At 37.9% G+C, this 20,680-nt stretch overlaps 1 protein-coding gene across 1 annotated transcript in view; it reads left to right on the plus strand.

Moving 5' to 3' along the window:
* Positions 1-4,310: 4,310 nt before the first annotated feature.
* The window catches only part of PNLIPRP3 (pancreatic lipase related protein 3), a 39,322-nt gene continuing 22,952 nt past the window's right edge, over positions 4,311-20,680 (plus strand). The window contains exons 1-3 of the mRNA XM_047760644.1: positions 4,311-4,376; positions 4,493-4,541; positions 16,479-16,633. Coding sequence (XP_047616600.1) covers positions 4,493-4,541; positions 16,479-16,633 — 204 coding nt within the window. The 5' untranslated portion in view covers positions 4,311-4,376. The remainder of the gene's footprint in view (positions 4,377-4,492; positions 4,542-16,478; positions 16,634-20,680) is intronic.

Below are 20,680 nucleotides of genomic sequence, written 5' to 3' on the forward strand. Positions count from 1 at the left end.
CTCAGTGGGTTAAGGATCCGGCATTGCCATGAGCTATGGCGTAGGTTGCAGATGTGGCTCGGGTCCTGCATTGCTGTGGTATAGGCCTGCAGCTGTAGCTCTGATTTGACCCTTAGCCTGGGAACCTCCATATGCCATGGCTGTGGTCCTAAAAAGAAAAAAAAGAAAAAAAAAACACTAATAGTGCAGGCAAGATAATGAGACATATACTTAATGGCTTAGTGTACAGAGGGAATCTGAAGCTCAGAGAAATAACGTTAGTTATCAAATATCATGCAGCTAAAAAAGTCCTTCGGGCTATGAACCCAGATCACATTCTGAAATCCAGGCTCCATCTTCCCATTCCTTCGCTGAGAGTCTGCTTCTAGAATTTAGACCTTTTCAAAATGTATTAAAATCCCTCACATGATTCGCCAATTCTAGACGTTGCTATAATCCTCCCAACCTCTCCTTTCCTTACAGTTGCCTCTTTGATGGTGATATTTTTCTATATTATATTATTCTGACTTCTTTGCTGATAGTAGAAGAGTTTAATACCGCATTCTAGTATGGTAAATTGCTATTATGAAAGGTGTGCTACTTGAAAACTCTAAGTAGCCTTCTAAAGTAACTTGTAATTATAATGAACTGTCTTGATGCAATGTATATTTTTATTGTGTATAATTTAACAAGTATGTGATGACTATCTAATTATAGTCTATAGTTCACAAAGTAATCATTTACAACAATATTGCCTCAGTAGAGGTTATACTTCCATATGAGATGTTTTTTTATGTCTGCAATTCAAGTGGTGTATTACTACAAAATGTGCATAAAATAAAGCCTTACTAAAAAAAAATTGACTTTAGAAGGATAATCTGTTTTAAAAACACATTTTCAAAAATTTGCAGAAAAATTACATCCTTAAACCAATCAGGGGAAACAAATTCATGAAAATGTTTTTGTCCTATAAGTCCTTGTAAGAAATATTCTGACAATACTCATGAGAGAAGATCCATTATTGAAGAATAAAACAGGAAAAAGGCGAGTAAATGTTTCTGCCTCTGCAAGGTCCACTGAGGATGCTCCAATGTCCTCACATCCTTCAAGCACTAAATCAAAAATAGAAATAATAACAAAGGAAACCCTGTTGGCTCTACCTTCAAACTATATCCTAAGCCAGTGCTCTTCTCACCTCCTCCATTGCTCCTTTCTTGAGCCAAACCACTATTATCTTCACCTGGATCACTGCAATAGCCTCCTAACTGACCTTCTTGCTTCTGCCCTCCCTCTTCTACAGTATTTTGACAAAAGAGCAGCCAGAATGATCCTGTTACAACTAAAATCAAACCAGATCCCTTCTCTGCTCAGAAACCTCCAATGGCTTTCTTTTCTTTGAATGAAAAAGCTGAAATTGTTACTATGTCCAGCAAGGCCTAACCCACTCTGGCCTCTAAGCCCCTTTGTGACCTCACCCTCTATTCATCTCACTCTCTCTCCCTCTGCTACCCCCACACTGGCCTTTTTGCTCTTCCTCAAAGGTATGAGGTACACCCCTGCCTCAACACCCTGGCTGACCTGTCCCTTTGCCTGGAGAATCACTCAGTTACCTCTCTCACTTCCTTTGGGTCTTTGTTCAAATGTTGCCTTTTTAATGAGGCCTCCTTGGATCACAATAGCAACATTTTTTCTAGTCAAATCCTAAATTCTCCAATCTCCTTCAGTCTGCTTTATTTTTTTTCCATAGTGCTTACGCCACCTTTTCACATATTCTATAGTTGTTTTACTGTGTTTATTGGCTTTCTCCCCCACTGTAACATCCAAGAGGGTAGGGTCTTTGTTGTCTGTTTTGTTCATTGGTGTGTCTCTATAAACCAGAATACTACCTGGGGCATGGTAGCCACTCAAATCTTAGTGAATGAATGTATGAGTGCTCAGATCACGCAGGCACTTGCCTTTGTATTTCACTCTTTCTTTGCTTCCCCAACATGGCTATGATGCCGGCCTCCTTGAAATATTGGATAATTTAAAGAACTGTGCATTAAGAAAGAGCCTAAAAAGTTATTTTAAAATTATAACTGTTTTATTCAGGGTTCTGACATTAATGTTGAAATATTCATCATGATATCTTGAAAGGTTCTCTGCTTAACTGAATTCTCAAAATAATTAATCACGTCAGAGACAAAATTAATTGAATTATTTTCTATCAAGAACTCAACTGATTTGCTGTTTCTCCTCATTTTTGGTGTGCTGTCATATATAAGCACAGCTTTGATTTTGTGATGAACGTTTAAAAGCTATTGTTAACTCCTCTATTTGACGTTTTTCAGGCAGAACTGCCATGATTTCAGTAAATGTCTATAGATTCACCAGTATCTGTTCTCATTAAACATAATTGTGAAAGTATAATGAGCCTTCAACTCTCAGAATGATAATCTCTCTAGAATAAGAATTTCCTTGAAAGACATGAGATCAATGAAATCTTATGCTGTTTTTTTCTGTCTACAAATATTGACCATATGTCTACTCTGATACACCTGTTGCTTGATGCTGGGGGCCCAGAGACGAACAAAAAACAGTCCTTGTCCCAGGACAGTTCAGTTTGTACAAGGAGACTAATAGGTAATTACCTAACAATTCTATGATATGCTAGATGCTATAGTAGATTTGTTGAAAAGTACTGTGAAAACATGGAAGAGAGAATATTTTTTAAAAATTTCTATATTATCATTGTAGATCTTTCCATTTTTTTTCACTTAAACATGTTTATTAAGCACCTACTAAGTTCCAGGCATTGTGCTTGTCCCTTGGGATGTAGACATGAATAAGATGCAGTCCTATGAGGGGTGCTGCTGCGGATTATGTTATGTGTGTGGCTGAAAACACTGATTCTTGAAATACCACTTGGGAAAAAGGACTAGTTGTAACTGGTGAAGGCTTTAGAGCAAGCCTTTTCTGTGGTGTAGTTACTGGACAGAGTGCCAGGCATTGAACTTGGTGCTGCTAAATGGTCTCTTCTCTAATCACTACATGACTGCATGCCAGGATGGACTGGCTACTCTGAGTTCCAGGAAATATTTCAACCAAAAAAGCACCTGAGACTTGTTCATAATCTTGTTCACATGAACCCTTGTTTATAATCTCTCCTTTGTCTGATTCTTGCATAGTATAACAAGGTTTATAAGAAAAGGGTGAATGGGAGTTCCCATGATGGCTCAGCGGAAAAGAATCTGACTAGCATCCATGAGGATGCATGTTCGATCCCTGACCTCACTCAGTGGGTTAAGGATCTGGCATTGCTGTGAGCTGTGGTGTAGGTCACACATGCGGCTCAGATCCCGTGTTGCTGTGGCCGTGGTGCAGGCCAGTGGCTACAGCTCCAATTTGACCCCTAGCCTGGGAACCTCCATATGCTGCCTGTTCGGCCCTAAAAAGACAAAAAAAAAAATAAAAAGAAAAAAGAAAAGGCTGAATGCCTCATAGATAATTTAAAATTTTAATGATATTATGATGAGAGTAAAAAAATTAAGAAAAACCAAAAATACCTTCAGCCATCTTCTAGAAACATGTAAAAATTGAGGAACTAAGGATGTCTATAAATTGAATTGCTTGTCACTTTAAATTAATGGAGTAGCCAAAAAAGCAAATTTGCATCATATTAAAGTGTATTATGAAGACTGTGTACACTGATGTAAGGATATATTTAGCTATATGTGAACATAAATTTGCTCTTGTAACCATTAACATACTTGAAAAATGACAACAATAAAATTAGCACAATATAGTACTTACTATATACTAGGTGCTCTTATTATAATGAGTAATCACTGAAATGATCCTATGAGTTAGGAACTGTGATTATCCTCATTTTACAGGCAAGGAAAGACAGTGAACTTTGTAACCCAATCACTGCTAGTAAATGGCAGAGCCAGAATTTCAATCCGGTAGATCAGGCTCCAGTCACCATGCAGCAGCTGTGCTACACTGCCACACAAGTGAGAAAGGCAGATTAGCCACATTCATTATTTAACTCATAGCATATTCTAATGGAACTTGTTTGTATTAAGTGGATGTTTGCACTCAGAAATGTGTTAGGGAAAAATGTACAGAGTGTCTATATTGGTTTGGAAAAATTTTGCTTTTTAAATGTTTGCTAACTAGCATCCCAGAGCATTACAATAACTTTCAGGAGTGACTCAGTTTATACCTAACCAAAATATTGCTAATAATGAAAACAGCAAAACCTCAGAGGTTTAATTACCCAGCACCTAATGCAAGGCACACCCTGATAATTACATCTCTTAATGTGAAGCTAGGAGTCTAGACTCTGGCACATTTACTTTGCAGGGCAGAAGAATTAAAGGCAGTGTGAGCCCATGCTCTTCGGGACCTAGAACGTAAATACTGATTGATGTCATTTTGGAGAGAACCGCTTAATATTTCAGAGTGAGGTGACTTTGTCAGTGAAAAATTTTCAAGAATATTTTATGTGATTTTTTTCATGTCAATCTAGATGTTTGGAATATGGATTGCTGCACTCTTACTTGCTGGAACATCAACAGGTAAGACATTATTTATAATAAGTTCATTAAAAAATAAAGTGAACATTCACATCTAAAATGTAATTAAAATGGACTTTGAAATATTGGTTCTGTTTATATTTTATTTGTCATAAAATTATCTAAGGAAAATACATCGATTTCATAATATTGAATGAATCTGATGAGCATCTGTTTTCAAAAATATGAAAGTTGCTGAACAGTCTTATACTGGGCCTCCAGCTCTATCAATTACTAGTCTTACTATGACCTTGGTCAAGTAACCTATCAATAAAAGTCTCAGTTTCTTCATTTCTAAGATGAGTTTGTAGCAGTAAGTAAAAAACATACATGGGAGTTCCTGTTGTGGCTCAATGGTGTAAGAATCCTACTAGTATCCATGAAGATGTGGGTTTGATCCCTGGCCTCGCCCAGTGGGGTAAAGATCTGGTGTAGGTCACAGGCGCTCCTCGGATCTGGTGTGGCTGTGGCTGTGGTGTAGGCCCACAGCTGCAGCTCCATTTTGACCCCTAACTTGAGAACTTCCATACGCCACATCAATGCCAGATCGGAGCAGTGTCTGTGACCTACACCTCAGGTCACGGCAGTGCTGGATCCTTAACCCACTGAGCGAAGCCAGGGATCCAACCTGCATCCTCATGGATACTAGTTGGGTTTGTAACCCACTGAGACCCAACAGGAATTCCCCATATTTCCATTTTCAATAACTGATTCACAGTAGATGTTCAATAAATGTTTCATTGAACGAACGATCAATGCTGATTGGACCCTCAATACCGATTTGACTTTTTTTTTTTCCATTTGGGTCCTGATTTTGTGAAGGGATATGGTCTGTGGGCATTTCTTACATATTAATTCAATTCAGTGATTTATACACTTTATACTGTGAACTCCATATACATTTCCTATGTAGTAGTTATTGGTTTCTTCTGTTCTTACCACACAAGTTCAACATTGTACCTGTAAGCACAATAAAAGTTAATTGGTGTTTTAGCCAAAATAGAATCAAGGGATTTCAGTGTGTTTTGGTTCCTGCCTCTAGCTATCCTCTATGGAATAAAAAGTAAAGGAGATGGAGCTATTATTCATTTTAGTATATGCCAGGAACTGTGCTCTGTTTTCCATTATTTTCCTGCCTCCTAAGAGTCCCAGTTGAATACTGAAAGCAGATTAATTAGTTCCAGAACAAAATTAAGAAGTGAGTGAAATCTGCCTTGGTCCATTTTCTTGGACTGTCATATCTCTTATCAGTGGTGTCTCCTCCTTGGCGCTAGAGTGCACTGCACTTTTTGCTATCTCTACTCACAGCCCACCCCTCAAAATCCTCACTGAACAAGGATGCTAATAGTTTTAAATCAACAAATACAATCACCTGCTATGTGCCAGGCACTGTGTTAAGCTCTGGTGACATACTTGTGATTGGTAAGTTCCCTAGAGCCCATCAGAAATACTTGCTTTTCAAAAGGAAGTGACTTCTGCTTAGAAGCTGATTAAGCACAAAGTGTAAAATGACAAGTATCAGAGGACTGAATGTAAATAGGCTCTTACAAATTTTAATAGAGGCAATATAGGTAATAATACAAATGTGGTATAGATTTAATTTTTTAATTTTGTCAGCTGTGTAATAGAAATATGTGCGTAGTAGAAATATATGCACATATAAAATGCCTACATTTATATATAAGAATACCTACATTTCACATAACTATATATTTTTAAAATTAATTTGGCAGGTAACCCTCTCTTCAGTCTCCTCCAGAGCAAGTTTAAATGCCATGGTTAATCATAATCACTCCTTAGCAAGCACATTGGACTTCTCTGCTGCTCTTGATTTGCTTAGCTTAACCATGACCCTGGTTAAGTCCAACATTTTGCAACTTCGTGCCTGCACCTGTGCAGCTGAATGCACCTGGAGAAGAACACACACACGCTGACTGTCTCACTGGAAATTCATAGTTATTAAACTAAAGGGGACTGTAAATCTGCCAAGCCGTCATACTCTACTGCCCTAGTCCTTTCATTTTCCCAGGCTCCTGAGTTATTTCATTCTTCTCCCCTCTACTCAAACTTCCAATGTCTCCTTGCTCATTAACTCTCTTGGCTGATGACTTTATTTCCTATTTCAATAAGAAAATAGAGACAAAAGAGATCTTCCACAAATTCCCAGCACCACATCTGTCCATCTACCCACATATACTTGCTCACATATACCTGCTTGAACTAATACACCAATTTATATGATTTCTTAACCAATTAAAACTAGCTTCATGTAATGTGCTGTATTTCAAATGCTCCTTTAAAGAATCTTTATTTTTTTTTATTTTTTTTTTTGTTTTTATTTTCCCACTGTACAGCAAGGAGGTCAGGTTATCCTTACATGTATACATTACAATTACATTTTTCCCCCAGCCTTTCTTCTGTTGCAACATGAGTATCTAGACAAAGTTCTCAATGCTATTCAGCAGGATCTCCTTGTAAATCTATTCTAAGTTGTGTCTGATAAGCCCAAGCTCCCGATCCCTCCCACTCCCTCCCCCTCCCATCAGGCAGCCACAAGTCTCTTCTCCAAGTCCATGATTTTCTTTTCTAAGGAGATGTTCATTTGTGCTGGATATTAGATTCCAGTTATGAGTGATATCATATGGTATTTGTCTTTGTCTTTCTGGCTCATTTCACTCAGTATGAGATTCTCTAGCTCCATCCATGTTGCTGCAAATGGCATTATGTCATTCTTTTTTATGGCTGAGTAGTATTCCATTGTGTATATATATCACCTCTTCCGAATCCAATCATCTGTCAATGGACATTTGGGTTGTTTCCATGTCTTAGCTATTGTGAATAGTGCTGCAATGAACATGCGGGTGCACATGTCTCTTTTAAGTAGAGTTTTGTCCGGATGGATGCCCAAGAGTGGGATTGCGGGGTCATATGGAAGTTCTATGTATAGATTTCTAAGGTATCTCCAAACTGTTCTCCATAGTGGCTGTACCAGTTGACATTCCCACCAACAGTGCAGGAGGGTTCCCTTTTCTCCACACCCCCTCCAGCACTTGTTATTTGTGGATTTATTAATGATGGCCATTCTGACTAGTGTGAGGTGATATCTCATGGTAGTTTTGATTTGCATTTCTCTTATAACCAGCAATGTTGAGCATTTTTTCATGTGTTTGTTGGCCATCTGTATATCTTCTTTGGAGAACAGTCTATTCAGGTCTTTTGCCCATTTTTCCATTGCTTGATTGGCTTTTTTGCTGTTGGGTTATATAAGTTGTTTATATATTCTAGAGATTAAGCCCTTGTCAGTTGCATCATTTGAAACTGTTTTCTCCCATTCTGTAAGTTGTCTTTTTGTTTTCTTTTGGGTTTCCTTTGCTGTGCAAAAGCTTTTCAGTTTGATGAGGTCCCATGGGTTTCTTTTTGCTCTAATTTCTATTGCTTTGGGAGACTGACCTGAGAAAATATTCATGATGTTGATGTCAGAGAGTGTTTTGCCTATGTTCTCTTCTAGGAGTTTGATGGTGTCCTGTCTTATATTTAAGTCTTTCAGCCATTTTGAGTTTATGTTTGTGCATGGTGTGAGGGTGTGTTCTAGTTTCATTGCTTTGCATGCAGCTGTCCAGGTTTCCCAGCAATGCTTGCTGAATAGACTTTCTTTTTCCCATTTGATGTTCTTGCCTCCCTTGTCAAAGATGAATTGACCATAGGTGTCAGGGTTTATTTCCGGATTCTCTATTCTGTTCCATTGGTCTGTCTGTCTGTTCTGGTACCAGTCCCACACTGTTTTGATGACTGTGGCTTTGTAGTGTTTCTTGAAGTCTGGGAGAGTTATGCCTCCTGCTTGGTTTTTGTTTCTCAGGATTGCTTTGGCGATTCTGGATCTTTTGTTGTTCCATATAAATGTTTGGATTGTTTGTTCTAATTCTGTGAAAAATGTAAAGAATCTTTAGATCAGAGATGAAATAAAACACTTAAATTGTAGAATATAGCAAGATATGACTCAAGAACTGAAGAAACTACAAAAAGAACAAGTAAAGTTCAAGAAAGAATTTAATTAATAAAAATAAAGGAGAGGTTAGTGCATTAGAAAAACAGGAAGAAAACAATATAATTGATAACATCTATGTGGCAGTTGCTTCCTAAAACTAAAAAAATAGAAAACCATGACGGCAGTTTTAAATAAACAAAGGAAAATAAACATAGGTGTGAAAGACATTAAAATGATGTACACATGGTATAAATTCATCCTACAAGAACTGAAATTCTAGGTGAAAAACATTACTCTTTACACCAAAATAAATCCCAGACATATGAACATTTAAAAGTAAAAGAGCAAAACAATGAAAGTATGAAAAGAAAACAGAGTGAAATTGTTAATGATCTTGGAGTGAGGACGATTTTTCTAAACAAGAAAAAAAACTGCAAAGGGAAAGATTGATTATGTTGTTGAATAAAATGCAAAACTTCTATATGACACAAAGTAAAATCTATAAAACAAAAATGCAAACAATCCGTTAAAATGTCTTTTTAAACTATCTGACCGAAAGGGGGCAAATCTTTTTACCGTCCAAAGAGTTTTTATAAATAATTAAGAAAAGGAGTTCCCGTCGTGGAGCAGCGGAAACGAATCTGACTAGGAACCATGAGGTTGTGGGTTCGATCCCTGGCCTCGCTCAGTGGGTTAAGGATCCGGCATTGCCGTGAGCTGTGGTGTAGGCTTCAGATGCAGCTGGGATCTGGCATTGCTGTGGCTGTGGTGTAGGCCAGCAGCTACAGCTCCAATTCGACCCCTAGCCTGGGAACCTCCATGTGTCATGGGTGTGGCCCTAAAAGGACAGAAAGACAAAAAAAAAAAAAAACTTAAGGAAAGAAAACACTTTAGAAAAATGTGCATAGGCCAGGAAAGTCTCACCCATTTGAAGATGTATAAATGGCCAGAAATACACAAAAAGGTATTTAAATGTACAGGTAGTTAAAGAAATGCAAACTGAGAGGACAAAATGTGGTGCACGTTAAAATGTAAATGTGCATAGTCTTCCGCAGTAAATTGTATCATCGTTCCCCATTATTTCCCCTCTACACCCACCCCAAGAGGAGTCCACAGCCCCGTCTTCGTCCGCGTGATGTGGGACAATGGCAGTGCCAAATCTGAAGCCTGCTTGAAGAGTCACTGCCTGGTTCAGCTGTTACGTTCTTGGCTTCAAGAGCAACATGTTCTCTAGCTCCTGCTAAAGGGTCTGCTCCTTTAGCTTAGATCCGGGAATGAGAAGACTGGTAAAGCAGAGCCACATCCAACAGAAAACCATTGCAGCTAAAATATAAGATGAACAAGAAAGAAACCTTAATTTTTGTAAACCAATAAGATTTGGAGACTATTTGTTACCACAGTATAACCTATCAAAAACTAATTAATAATGTACCTCCCACCTCCTCTATTTAGTGATAGAATGGTCTGCATTGTGGTTCGTTTTTTTTCCTGCTACTTAACAGCAATGAAACACTTTTTCTAAGTCTTCATTTATTCACAAATATGACAGAGGGCTCTATCTGTCTTTACTATTTTAATTATTATTAATAAGACAAAGAAACCAAATGATATAATTTGGTGAAGAAGTACTCTCATCTTTTGTGACTTTTTTTCATATTATAAAGGTAATTTGTATTCATTATTGAAAATGTGAGGCCATAAATAATATAATGAAGAAAAATTGTGCTAACATCATTGTTAATATTTCAGTGTACTTCCTCTGAATTTTATTTTTTCCTCACACATTTTAAATGAAACTGTATTCTATGTAGTTCTGTAATCTGTCTTTTCCCACCAACACTGTATCATCCTCACTTTCATTAAAAGTTTCATTATAATTTTCCATAAACACTTAAATGGCTACATAATATCTTTAATTCTATAATTTTAGAACTATATCCTTTGTTATATGGGCCATTTACATTACTGACTCAATTTCACCTTATTAATTTTACATGAAATATGTTATTTTTAGAGAACTGTTCATCTTTCTAGTTTTGCCTGAGTGGCTTTAATATCTTATGATGTTGATCAGTCTTTTCTTAATCACATATAATTTCTTCTAACTTTATACCTTTTCTGTGGATATTGCCTTGTGGGAAAAGGGCATGATGACCAATACCCCTGGTAGGTTACAAACATAGAAAAAATGCAAATATTTATACTAATATTCATTTTATAGTCCAAACTCTCTTCCATAGACTGAGTGATGTAGTTGAGAACTTAGATTGAGGGGAAACTATGAAATTCCCAAAATTAAGGCAGCTGGGAATTCCAGGAAAAATTGATGATTGCATTAGAAAGCCATGACCCAGTATGAAATCATTGGTTCAAAATTGAAACTGGATGCATGTGTGCTTCAAGAGGAAAACCAGAATAGATTCCAAGCAAGAGAAGTATTGATTGAGAAATCACACTGAATGAGGGATATACTGAAGAAGCCCATGCTCAGACTTCCAATAAGAAGAAACAAAGGCAACCAGAGAATCCAGAAAAACAAAAATGGCACACAAAAGGCATGATCTGAATATGGAACCTGCTAAAATGATACTGCTCTGGAGCTCCTCATGTACAAGAAAAGGGAATTCATTTAAATGTTCTCATTTGAAGGGAAGGAGTGTATGAACAATGGAAGTGCAGAGAAGAAAATGTAGCATGCTCGCTGCTGTGAAAGAAAAATACTTATCTAGTCATAATAATATAAATTCTGTTTACTGATTTTCAATTTTTTGGAGTCAGTGTACAGACAAAACATGGAAGACTTAATTATGATTGTAGAACAAGGTCTGAAGGTTATCAGTCTTAATGGTAGGAATGTGAAAGTGCAGCTGACAGGCCTTAGAAGATGGAAGGGAGGAAGAGAAGCAGAAGTGGTTTCTCTTCAAACTTCCTCTTGCAAGGATAGGGATTCGTTATAAGGAATAAGAGCTATGGATCAAGACATAGAAGATGACTATTTAAGCTTACAGTGAAGCCAATAAATGAGCTGAAGGCAGTGTTATCAACTGTATTGGAGGAGGAGTTGAGAAAAAATGGAGAGCAGGCAGGCTGGCTATTGAGCTGTTATCCCTTGGCCTCAAGCCACCCTTGCTTTGCCAGCACTGAGAAATGGCACACAGTTGTCTCTTCAGTCACTCCTAGAAAGGCACTGTCAATAGGGACACTAGAGGGACACTGAGGCTCTGGGAGAGGGGAGGTGCTCTTTCCTTTTTGCTCCTGGTTCCTGTCTGTGTTTTCTCAACATTGGCTCTTTACTCCAGCACAACTATCCAGAAGCAGCAGCTCCTTCCAGTTTGCAGCTTTCCTTGTTGTCCCAGACTAGGTCCAGAGTACCCATTCAAAGATGTAGCCCTGGCCAGCTAGTACTCCCTCTCCAGGGACTTGAAAACCAGCTCTGGAGTGTAGCCCACCCCAATCCTCCACTGCTTCCCCCAGCCAGCAAGTTTCCAAGTTCCCACATTTGAATAACTCCACCTTTTCTGTTTCTTTCCTGGAGCTGGTAGCAGCTCCGGAGGTTACTCCGAGTTACTACAGGGTCTGCTTCTCCAATACATAATTAGTAGCAATTAATTGTATTAAACTCTCACAGTTAAAATAACTAGTATAGTTTCTGCTTCTTGCCCTGGGAGATCCAGGGAATAAGTGAATTAAATCCTCATTTATTATTGCACCAAATTAATAGATCATGTGTGACTAAAGTCGATAAACCAAAATTTGGTGGTATAAGTACATTGTATATAGATATGGAGGTAACCACAGGTACTGCAGAGATGTTTAAAAGTTGTTGCCTCTGGGGCAAAGGTTGAGTTTTTGGGTGGGCAGGGACTATTACTCATCTGCATATCTTTTTAATGTTCAGACATGTCTTTGATTAAAAATATTTTTAAATTTCCTATCCTCCCTCTATTTATTGTGGCATCTCACTCTTAGGGAATGGAGAAAAGCAAAATTTCCTAAAATTGTGAAGTTAAAATCTAGTGGACTTGAGAATCAGTATTTATTTAGTATTTTTGGTAAGTGATAAAAGAAAATCCTCAAATTCAAGTATTTGAATAGCTCTAACCAATACCAATAAATAATCATGTCAAATAAATTATAATGAATTTAAGAATAATAATGCATTGAATGATTTAGTAATAAATTGAGTAATTATCAATTATAATCATAATTGAATATATCAAACTATTCCTCCATAAAATAGCATGAAATAAAGGTTTTTTTAATTTATTTAAACTAAACAAACCACCAAAAACCCCATAAAATAATTCACTCATTTCTCCCACCCCCACAACCCCTGGCCTCTGGCAATTTGTTCTTTGTATCTGTGACCTTGATATATCATCTTTCTCTGACTTATTTCACTTAGCACAATGCAATCGAGGTCCATCCATGTTGTTACAAATGGTAAGATGTCATTCTTTTTAGGGATAAATAGTATTCCACTTTATAAACATTATATACCACAATTTCTTTTCATCGGTTGATGGAAAACCTTTGGTCATTTCCATCTCTTTGCTATTGTAAATAATATAGCAATGAATATGGGGGTGCATGTGTCTTCTCAAGTTGGTGTTCTCATTTTCTTCAGATGAATACCCAGAAGGGGACTTGCTGGATCTTATGACAGTTATATTTTTTATTTTTTGAGGAACCTCCATACTGTTTTCTATAACAGCTGTACCCATTTACATTCCCACCAACAGGCACGAAGTTTCCCTTTCCTCTACATCCTTGCCAACACTTGTTTTTTTCTTGTCTTTTTGATAGTTGCCATTCTAATAGGTGTGAAGTGGTATCTCACTGAAGTTTTGATTTGTATTTCCTGATGATTAATGATGTATAGCATCTTTTTGTATACCTGTTGGTCATCTGTATATCTTTTTTTGAAAAATGACTATTCAGATCGTCTGCTAAATTTTTTTTTTTTTTTTGTCTTTTCTAGGGCCGCTCCCCTGGCATATGGAGGTTCTCAGGCTAGGGCTTGAATCGGAGCTGTAGCCACCGGCCTACGCCAGAGCCACAGCAACGCGGGATCCGAGCCGCGTCTGTAACCTACACCACAGCTCACGGCAACGCCGATCATTAACCCACTGAGCAAGGGCAGGGACCGAAGCCGCAACCTCATGGTTCCTAGTTGGATTCGTTAACCACTGCGCCACGACGGGAACTCCCCTGCTAATTTTTTAATTAGATTTTTTTTTTTGCTATTGCATTGTGTGTGTTCTTTATCTGTTTTGGGTATTAGTCTCTGATCAGTTATATGATTTTCAAATGTTTTCTCTCATTCAGTCATTTGCCTTTTCATTTTGTTGGTGGTGTCCTTCACTGTGCAAAAGCTTTTTTGTTTGAGGTAGTCCCAGTTGTTTATTTTTGCTTCCTTTGCATTTGTGTCTGATGTCAAACTCGAAAAAATCATCCCCAAGACCTGTGTCAAGGAACTTACTGCCTATGTCTTCTTCAAGGAGTTTTATGGTTTTAGGTCTTATGTTCAAGTATTTAATCTCTTTGAGTTAATTTTTGTGTATTGTATAAGATAGTGATCCATTTTCTCTCTGTCACATGTAGCTGTCCAGTTTTCCCAACATCATTTATTACAGAGACTGTCCTTTTCACATTGTATATTCTTTGCCTGTTTGTCATAAATTAATTGACCATATATGCCTGACTTTATTTCTGGGCTCTGTATTCTGTTCCATTGATCTGTGTGTTTGATTTTATACCAATATACTCTTTTAATTACTATAGCTTTCTAATGTAACTTGAAATAAGATAGTGTGACTTCCTCCAGCTTTGTTCTTCTTTCTCAAGATTGCTTTGACTATTTCAGGTCTTTTGGAGTTCCGTACAAATTTTTGGACTTTTTGTTCTAGTTCTGTGAAAAATTCCATTGGAATTTTGACAGGGGTTGCATTGAATCTGTAGATTGTTTGGGGTAGTGTGGACATTTTAACAATATTAATTCTTCCAATCTATGAACATGGGATACCTTTTCATTTACGATGTCTTCCTCAATTTCTTTCCTCAATTTCTTTGAGTCTTCAGTGTACATGTCTTTCACCATTTTGGTTAAATTTATTCATAGGAATTCTTTTCTTTTTGATGTGGTTGTCAGTGTGATTGTTTTATTAATTTTTCTTTCTGATTAATTGATATAAATAATTTATTTTTGCATATTGATTTTGTATCCTTCAATTCTGCTAAATTTGTTGATTAGTTCTAACAGGTATTTATGGATTTTTTTTAGGGTTTTTTTTATATATACTATGATGTCATCTACAAATAGTGACACTTTTACTTCTTCCTTTCCAATTTGGATACCTTTTATTTATTTTACTTTCCTAATTGTCTTGACTAGGACTTCAAATATGTTGAATGATAGTGGTTAGAGTGGGCATCCTTGTCCTGTTCCTGGTCTTAGAGGAAAAAATTTAAGCTTTCCACTGTTGAGTATGGCGTTAGCTGTGGGCTTGATATACATGGTGTTTATTACATCAAGGTATGTTCCCTCTATACCTCTATACTTTGTTGAGAGTTTTTAATCATAAATGGACATTGAATTTTGACAAATGCCCCTATTGAGATGATCATATGCTTTTTATTCTTTGTTTTGTTAATGTGGTGTATCGCATTGACTGATTTGCAGATGTGGAACCATCTTTTCATCAATGGAATAAATTTCACTTAATCATGTGTATGATCCTATTAATGGATTGTTGAATTATATTTGTTAATATTTTGTTGAGGATTTTTACATATGTGTTATTTTGGGATATTGGCTTGTAATTTTCTTTTCTTTTTGGCATCCTTGTCTGGTTTTGATATCAGGGTAATGCCAGCCTCTGTTACTTTTTGAAAGAGTTTGAGAAGGATTTCTTTAATTCCTCTATGAATGTTTGGTAGAATTCACCAGTGGAGCCATCTGGTCCTTTTGTTTATTGGGAGGTTTTTGATTACTGACTCAATCTCCTCAGTAATTGTTCTGTTCACATTTTCTATTTCATCATGATTCAGTCTCTGTAGGTTGTGTGTTTCTAGAAATTTATCCATTTCTTCTAGTTTGTCCAATTTGTGTGCCTATACTTTTTCGTGATGGTTTCTTATGATCCTTTGTGTTTTTGCAGTGTCAGTGATATTTCCTCTTTCACTTCTGATTTTATTTGAGTCTTCTCTTTCTTTATTGGTGAGTCTAACTAAAGATTTGTCAATTTTGTTTATCTTTTCAAAGAATCAGATTTTAGTTTTTGTGTTCAGCTATTAAATGAAAATATAAGTTTACAGTGAAAGAATAAATTAGAGTTGGCGAAATTAAAGAAATGACCAAGACCTGGTTTTCTTAAAGCCTCTCATTTTAGAGATGAGCAAAGTGAGCTCCAGAAAGAAGAAATGGTTAAAACTAAATGAAACTTTGCTCTCATTTATAATCTCTGAAACATATATTGGACTCCTGCTGGGTGCCAAGCATGATGCTAGACTCTGGAGACACGGAGATCCATTTCATCAAGAGCTTTATTAAGTCTAGTAAGAAAATGTAGAAGCTCAGGAAAGACACAGTATCCCATCTTCTGTCTCAGGCCATTAACAAAGGCTTCCCTGTGTGATAGTTCATTTAGCCTCCATAACTTGGCTGTGAGGTAAGTGGTACCATCTCCATTTTGCAGAGAAGGATATTGAGGCTCAAAACAGGTAAAATAATTATGCAAAGCCAGGAGTGTATTATTCCAAAGCCCACATACTCTCATCTGTAGCATTGCAGTCTACATGGTTATGGCCATACTGTGGAGAAGGAGAGGGAAGGGAAGGGGAGAAGAGAGCATTTTTTTGAGGAGAATCTCCCTGAGTCAGCGTTGTTTAAATTAAAGACTAATGTCAATTAACCCTGGTTCCTATAATACTGACACTCTCTCTTTTTGCTGCAGGAGAAGAGGTTTGCTATGAAAGGGTGGGGTGCTTTAAAGATGGTTTACCATGGACTGGGACTTTGTCAAGACAGTTGGCAGGTTTACCCTGGTCTCCTGAGGAGATAAACACTCGCTTTCTGCTTTATACTAGACGTAACCCCAAAACCCATCAGGTAATGTAACTTGCTACCTTCGCATATAGATTATTCTAAAATGTAAGATGCAGCTATAGATATATAAGACACAGTTAGAGAAACCTATTCTGACATTAACTGGCTTAAAGGAAAATATTTCTTTTTAGTATTGTGAGCGCTCATATTTTTCCTAGTATTTAAATGTAAATATTGCTCTGAATATGTGTTTCATATAAGGTAAACTTGGTAATTCATTCAGATAATATATTAAATAAGACCCTTCCATATGTACGACTGAACAGCCATAGTACCTATTATGTACTAAATTAAATAAACAAGACAGTGTCTTAAATTTATTATATTAGGGGAAATGAAGTATGTAGACCAGTTCCTTTACTGCAACACAAGTTCTGATCTGTGATGTAAGATACAAATAAAAGACTCTGGGAACAGAGTGAGGAAGGGCTTACCTTCCCCTTGGGATGGGGATGGGAAGCAGGAAAGGCTTTGAGGAGAAGTTGAGGATTTGAGGTGTGTCCTGAAGGGTGGGCAGAGTTTTTGAAAGCAGAGACAGACAGGGAAATGACAAAGGAAATGGTGTGAACAAATGCACAAAGGAGAGAGACTATGGCATGTGTGTATTAACTGAATACGTGTTGGGTTAGGCTGGGGGCATGGGGAAGTTCTCGAATGTAGTTAATTAGAAATATAGTTTAGAGACGATTGATATAACTCATTCCTGGGGAGTTCGGGCATCATCTTGGGAGCCATGAGGACCCACTGCGAGTTTTTAAGAGACTTTAGGACACTGGCTCTGGCTGCAGCGTACCTTCTTGCCTGGAGGGGACTGCCAGACCATTTAGTTCTGTGCTGTCCAGCATGATAGCTACATGTGGCTAATGAAATGAAATAAAATTTAAATTTGGTTCCTCAGCTGCACCAACTACATTTCAAGTGCTCAATAGCCACATGTGGCTAGTGGCTACTGTATTGGACAGTACAAATATAGGATATTTCCATCATCACGGAAAGTTCTCTTTGACAGAGCTGAATTGGAAGCTCTAATGCCGTTTGGATCAGACATGGCAACTAGCCTAAACCAGAGAGTAAGGAGATTAAGATAATAGAAAATTAGCATGCTAAACATCATTAGCAGTCCTGAGAGTCCTCATATACATGATAGGAAGAATGATGATCCTCTTGTGTGAAAGCTTTAGGATGAAAGAGAAAGGTGAATTTTAGATGAGCAAGATTTGTTCAGCTATTGGAGATTTAGCCTTACAGCTTAGTGGGCCATCTAGAACTGGAGAAACGTATTCCAAAGTCTTTTACCCAGAGGTGAGAATTGAAACTTGGAGTGCATGAAATCTCAGGGGAAAGAACAAAATGTGATACTAGACCCAGTGGAGCATCTTTATTGAGGAAGCAGGTGGGAAAAGAGGCCAAGGAAGGATCGCTCCCCAGTGCAAGATCAACTCCAGTTTACCTGTATCTATAACCTTGAGGCTTGCTTTCCATGAGACCTATCACACACAGGGTAGGTCTCACCAGCCAAGAAAGCCTTCTTTTTTTTTCTTTTCTTTTTGGTCTTTTTAGGGCCATATGGAGGTTCTCAGGCTAGAGGTGGAATCAGAGCTGTAGCTGTTGGCCTACACCACAGCCACAGCAACTCGGGATCCAAGCCATGTCTGCAACCTATACCACAGCTCATGGCAACACCAGATCCTTAACCCACTGAGCAAGGCCAGGGATCGAACCTGCATCCTCATGGATGCTAGTCAGCTTCATTTCCTCTGAACCACAACGGGAACTCCCAAGATAGCCTTCTGCTATGACCTCACACCTTGAAAACATAACGTGACTTGTAGCTATCAACCTATAGACACACACATCCATATGTCCACATAGCTCTTTACTGAAACATGCCATCTGTTCTGTAGATGGCAGCTCTAGCTAGAGCAAAGAAGAAAAAATAAGACCTTATTTTGGGTAAAGAGAAACTTATAAAGAAAGTGTCCTCAAAAGTTTGATCTTTATAACTATCAAAAAGCAATGAGAAGAATATTACTCAGTTTCAAAAGGAGAGCATCTCAAAAGGAGCTGAAGTTCTGATAGATGCTACAACATGGATGAAGCTTGCAAACATTTTGCTAAATTGAGTAAGCCAGACAGATGCAAAAGGACAAATATTATATGATTCCAGTTATGTAAGGAACCAAAAATAGTCAAATTCATAGAGACAGAAAGTAGAATAATAGTTACCAGGGGCTGGGGGAGGGGTGACAGGAAGCTTTGGTTTAATGGGTACAGAGTTTTAGTCTGAGATGAAAAAAATTCTTCAGGGGGAGGATGGTGATGGTTGCACAATGTGAATGACAATGCAAGTAATTTTACATTTAAAGTGGTTAAAATGGTAATGCATATTTTACCACAATTTTTTTAGGGGGTACTTTTGTCCGTTTAGGACTTTTGGGGTGTGTTTTTCTATTCAGGGCTAACTGTATCCCCTGGTCTCGACCCTCAGTCATCACAGGACCCATCGATCCTTTATCTTTCTAGATAGAGACCTTGCACTTGAACTTTTTAGAGCACAGGCACTAAAACAGAAGGTGACAAAGACTAGTTTATAGGCAACGAGACTGAGCCCTAAGGGCACTGAAGAGAACATAAGAAACTGCATACTTTCTAATAAAAGAGGCCATAAAAGCAATGTTTCCCACATCTTCTCCACTCCCTTCCATTTAGAAAGAATCACATGTGACAAACCTGATCTGTACTTGAATTTTGCAATGGCTAGAAGCCTGAGGGTTTGCTGTTACAGAGTTTTTAATAACAGCTAGGTTGTAGGATGAGTGAAGGTGTGATACTGAAAGCAAAGATCATCCCAGGCTTGCCTCATACTATGTAAATATGATTGCCTTTGTTTATGAGAAAGCAGATGTAAACTCTGCAATGACTTAGCACACTCTTTCCTCAGAGGAAGAAATTGTCAAGGATAAACATGGTACAGTAAACTTGGTCTTCTGAGTCATAGGCCTTCTCATTTACATTTCTGGGAGAATAAAACCAGCCCCCTTCTCCCATGAATCCATGACTTCTTAAACTGAGAGTGGCTTGTGCATTCACTAGTGATGATTCATAGTTTGCATAGTTAATGGTGGTTTCTGTGCCTGCAGCTTTTATCAAGACTAGAACATACCCTAACCAATGACTATTTTTGACTCACTGGAAATGAGATCCCATGAGAAGTAGTCAGCACTTGTAGGACAGGTTGATTTTATGCCAGTTAGTTTCCAGGCCCCCTCAAAGATAAGAATGCAAGAGAAAAGGCCCCAGGAGTTCCCGTCGTGGTGCAGTGGTTAATGAATCTGACTAGGAACCATGACATTGCGGGTTCCATCCCTGCCCTTGCTCAGTGGGTTAAGGATCCGGCATTGCCGTGAGCTGTGATGTAGGTTGCAGACGTGGCTCGGATCCCGCGTTGCTGTGGCTCTGGCATAGGCCAGCAGCTATGGCTCCGATTGGACCCCTAGCCTGGGAACCTCCATATGCCACGGGATCGGCCCAAGAAATGGCAAAAAGACAAAAAACAAACAAACAAACAAACAAAGAGAAAAGCCCCAGAACCCAGCTGAATATCAACACACTTCAGCCCTATCTCTGGATAAGCTGTTCTAATGCCCTCTCTTAGTTTCTATCTTTGCAGCAGCAGAATCCAGTTGTCTTCTTTTGATTCCATCATGTTGGTTGAAGTTTTCCATTTTCTAGATTAGTGTATCATTTTAGAGGGATATGCTAGATTAAATGTGCAGTGAACAAAAAATTTTTTTCTCCCAACTCTACTTTATTAAATCATTAGTGGCTTTTGTGACGACAGAGGATGCTTGGATCTGCTAATACTCGTCAGATTGTCATTTTGAGGCTTGCTCCATGTCCTACTTCTTCAAACTATTTTCATGACAGGGGAAGAATAAACAAACCTTTTCTACCAAATGTCCCCTTCCAAAATATTTTTTTTAAATTTAGAAACAAGAACAAAGTAGCTGTTTAAGGGGAGTTAGAATGAGCCTCAGGTTCTTTTAGATA

The sequence above is a fragment of the Phacochoerus africanus genome, chromosome 15 (genome assembly GCF_016906955.1).
Source record: "Phacochoerus africanus isolate WHEZ1 chromosome 15, ROS_Pafr_v1, whole genome shotgun sequence".
Lineage (NCBI taxonomy): Eukaryota > Metazoa > Chordata > Mammalia > Artiodactyla > Suidae > Phacochoerus > Phacochoerus africanus.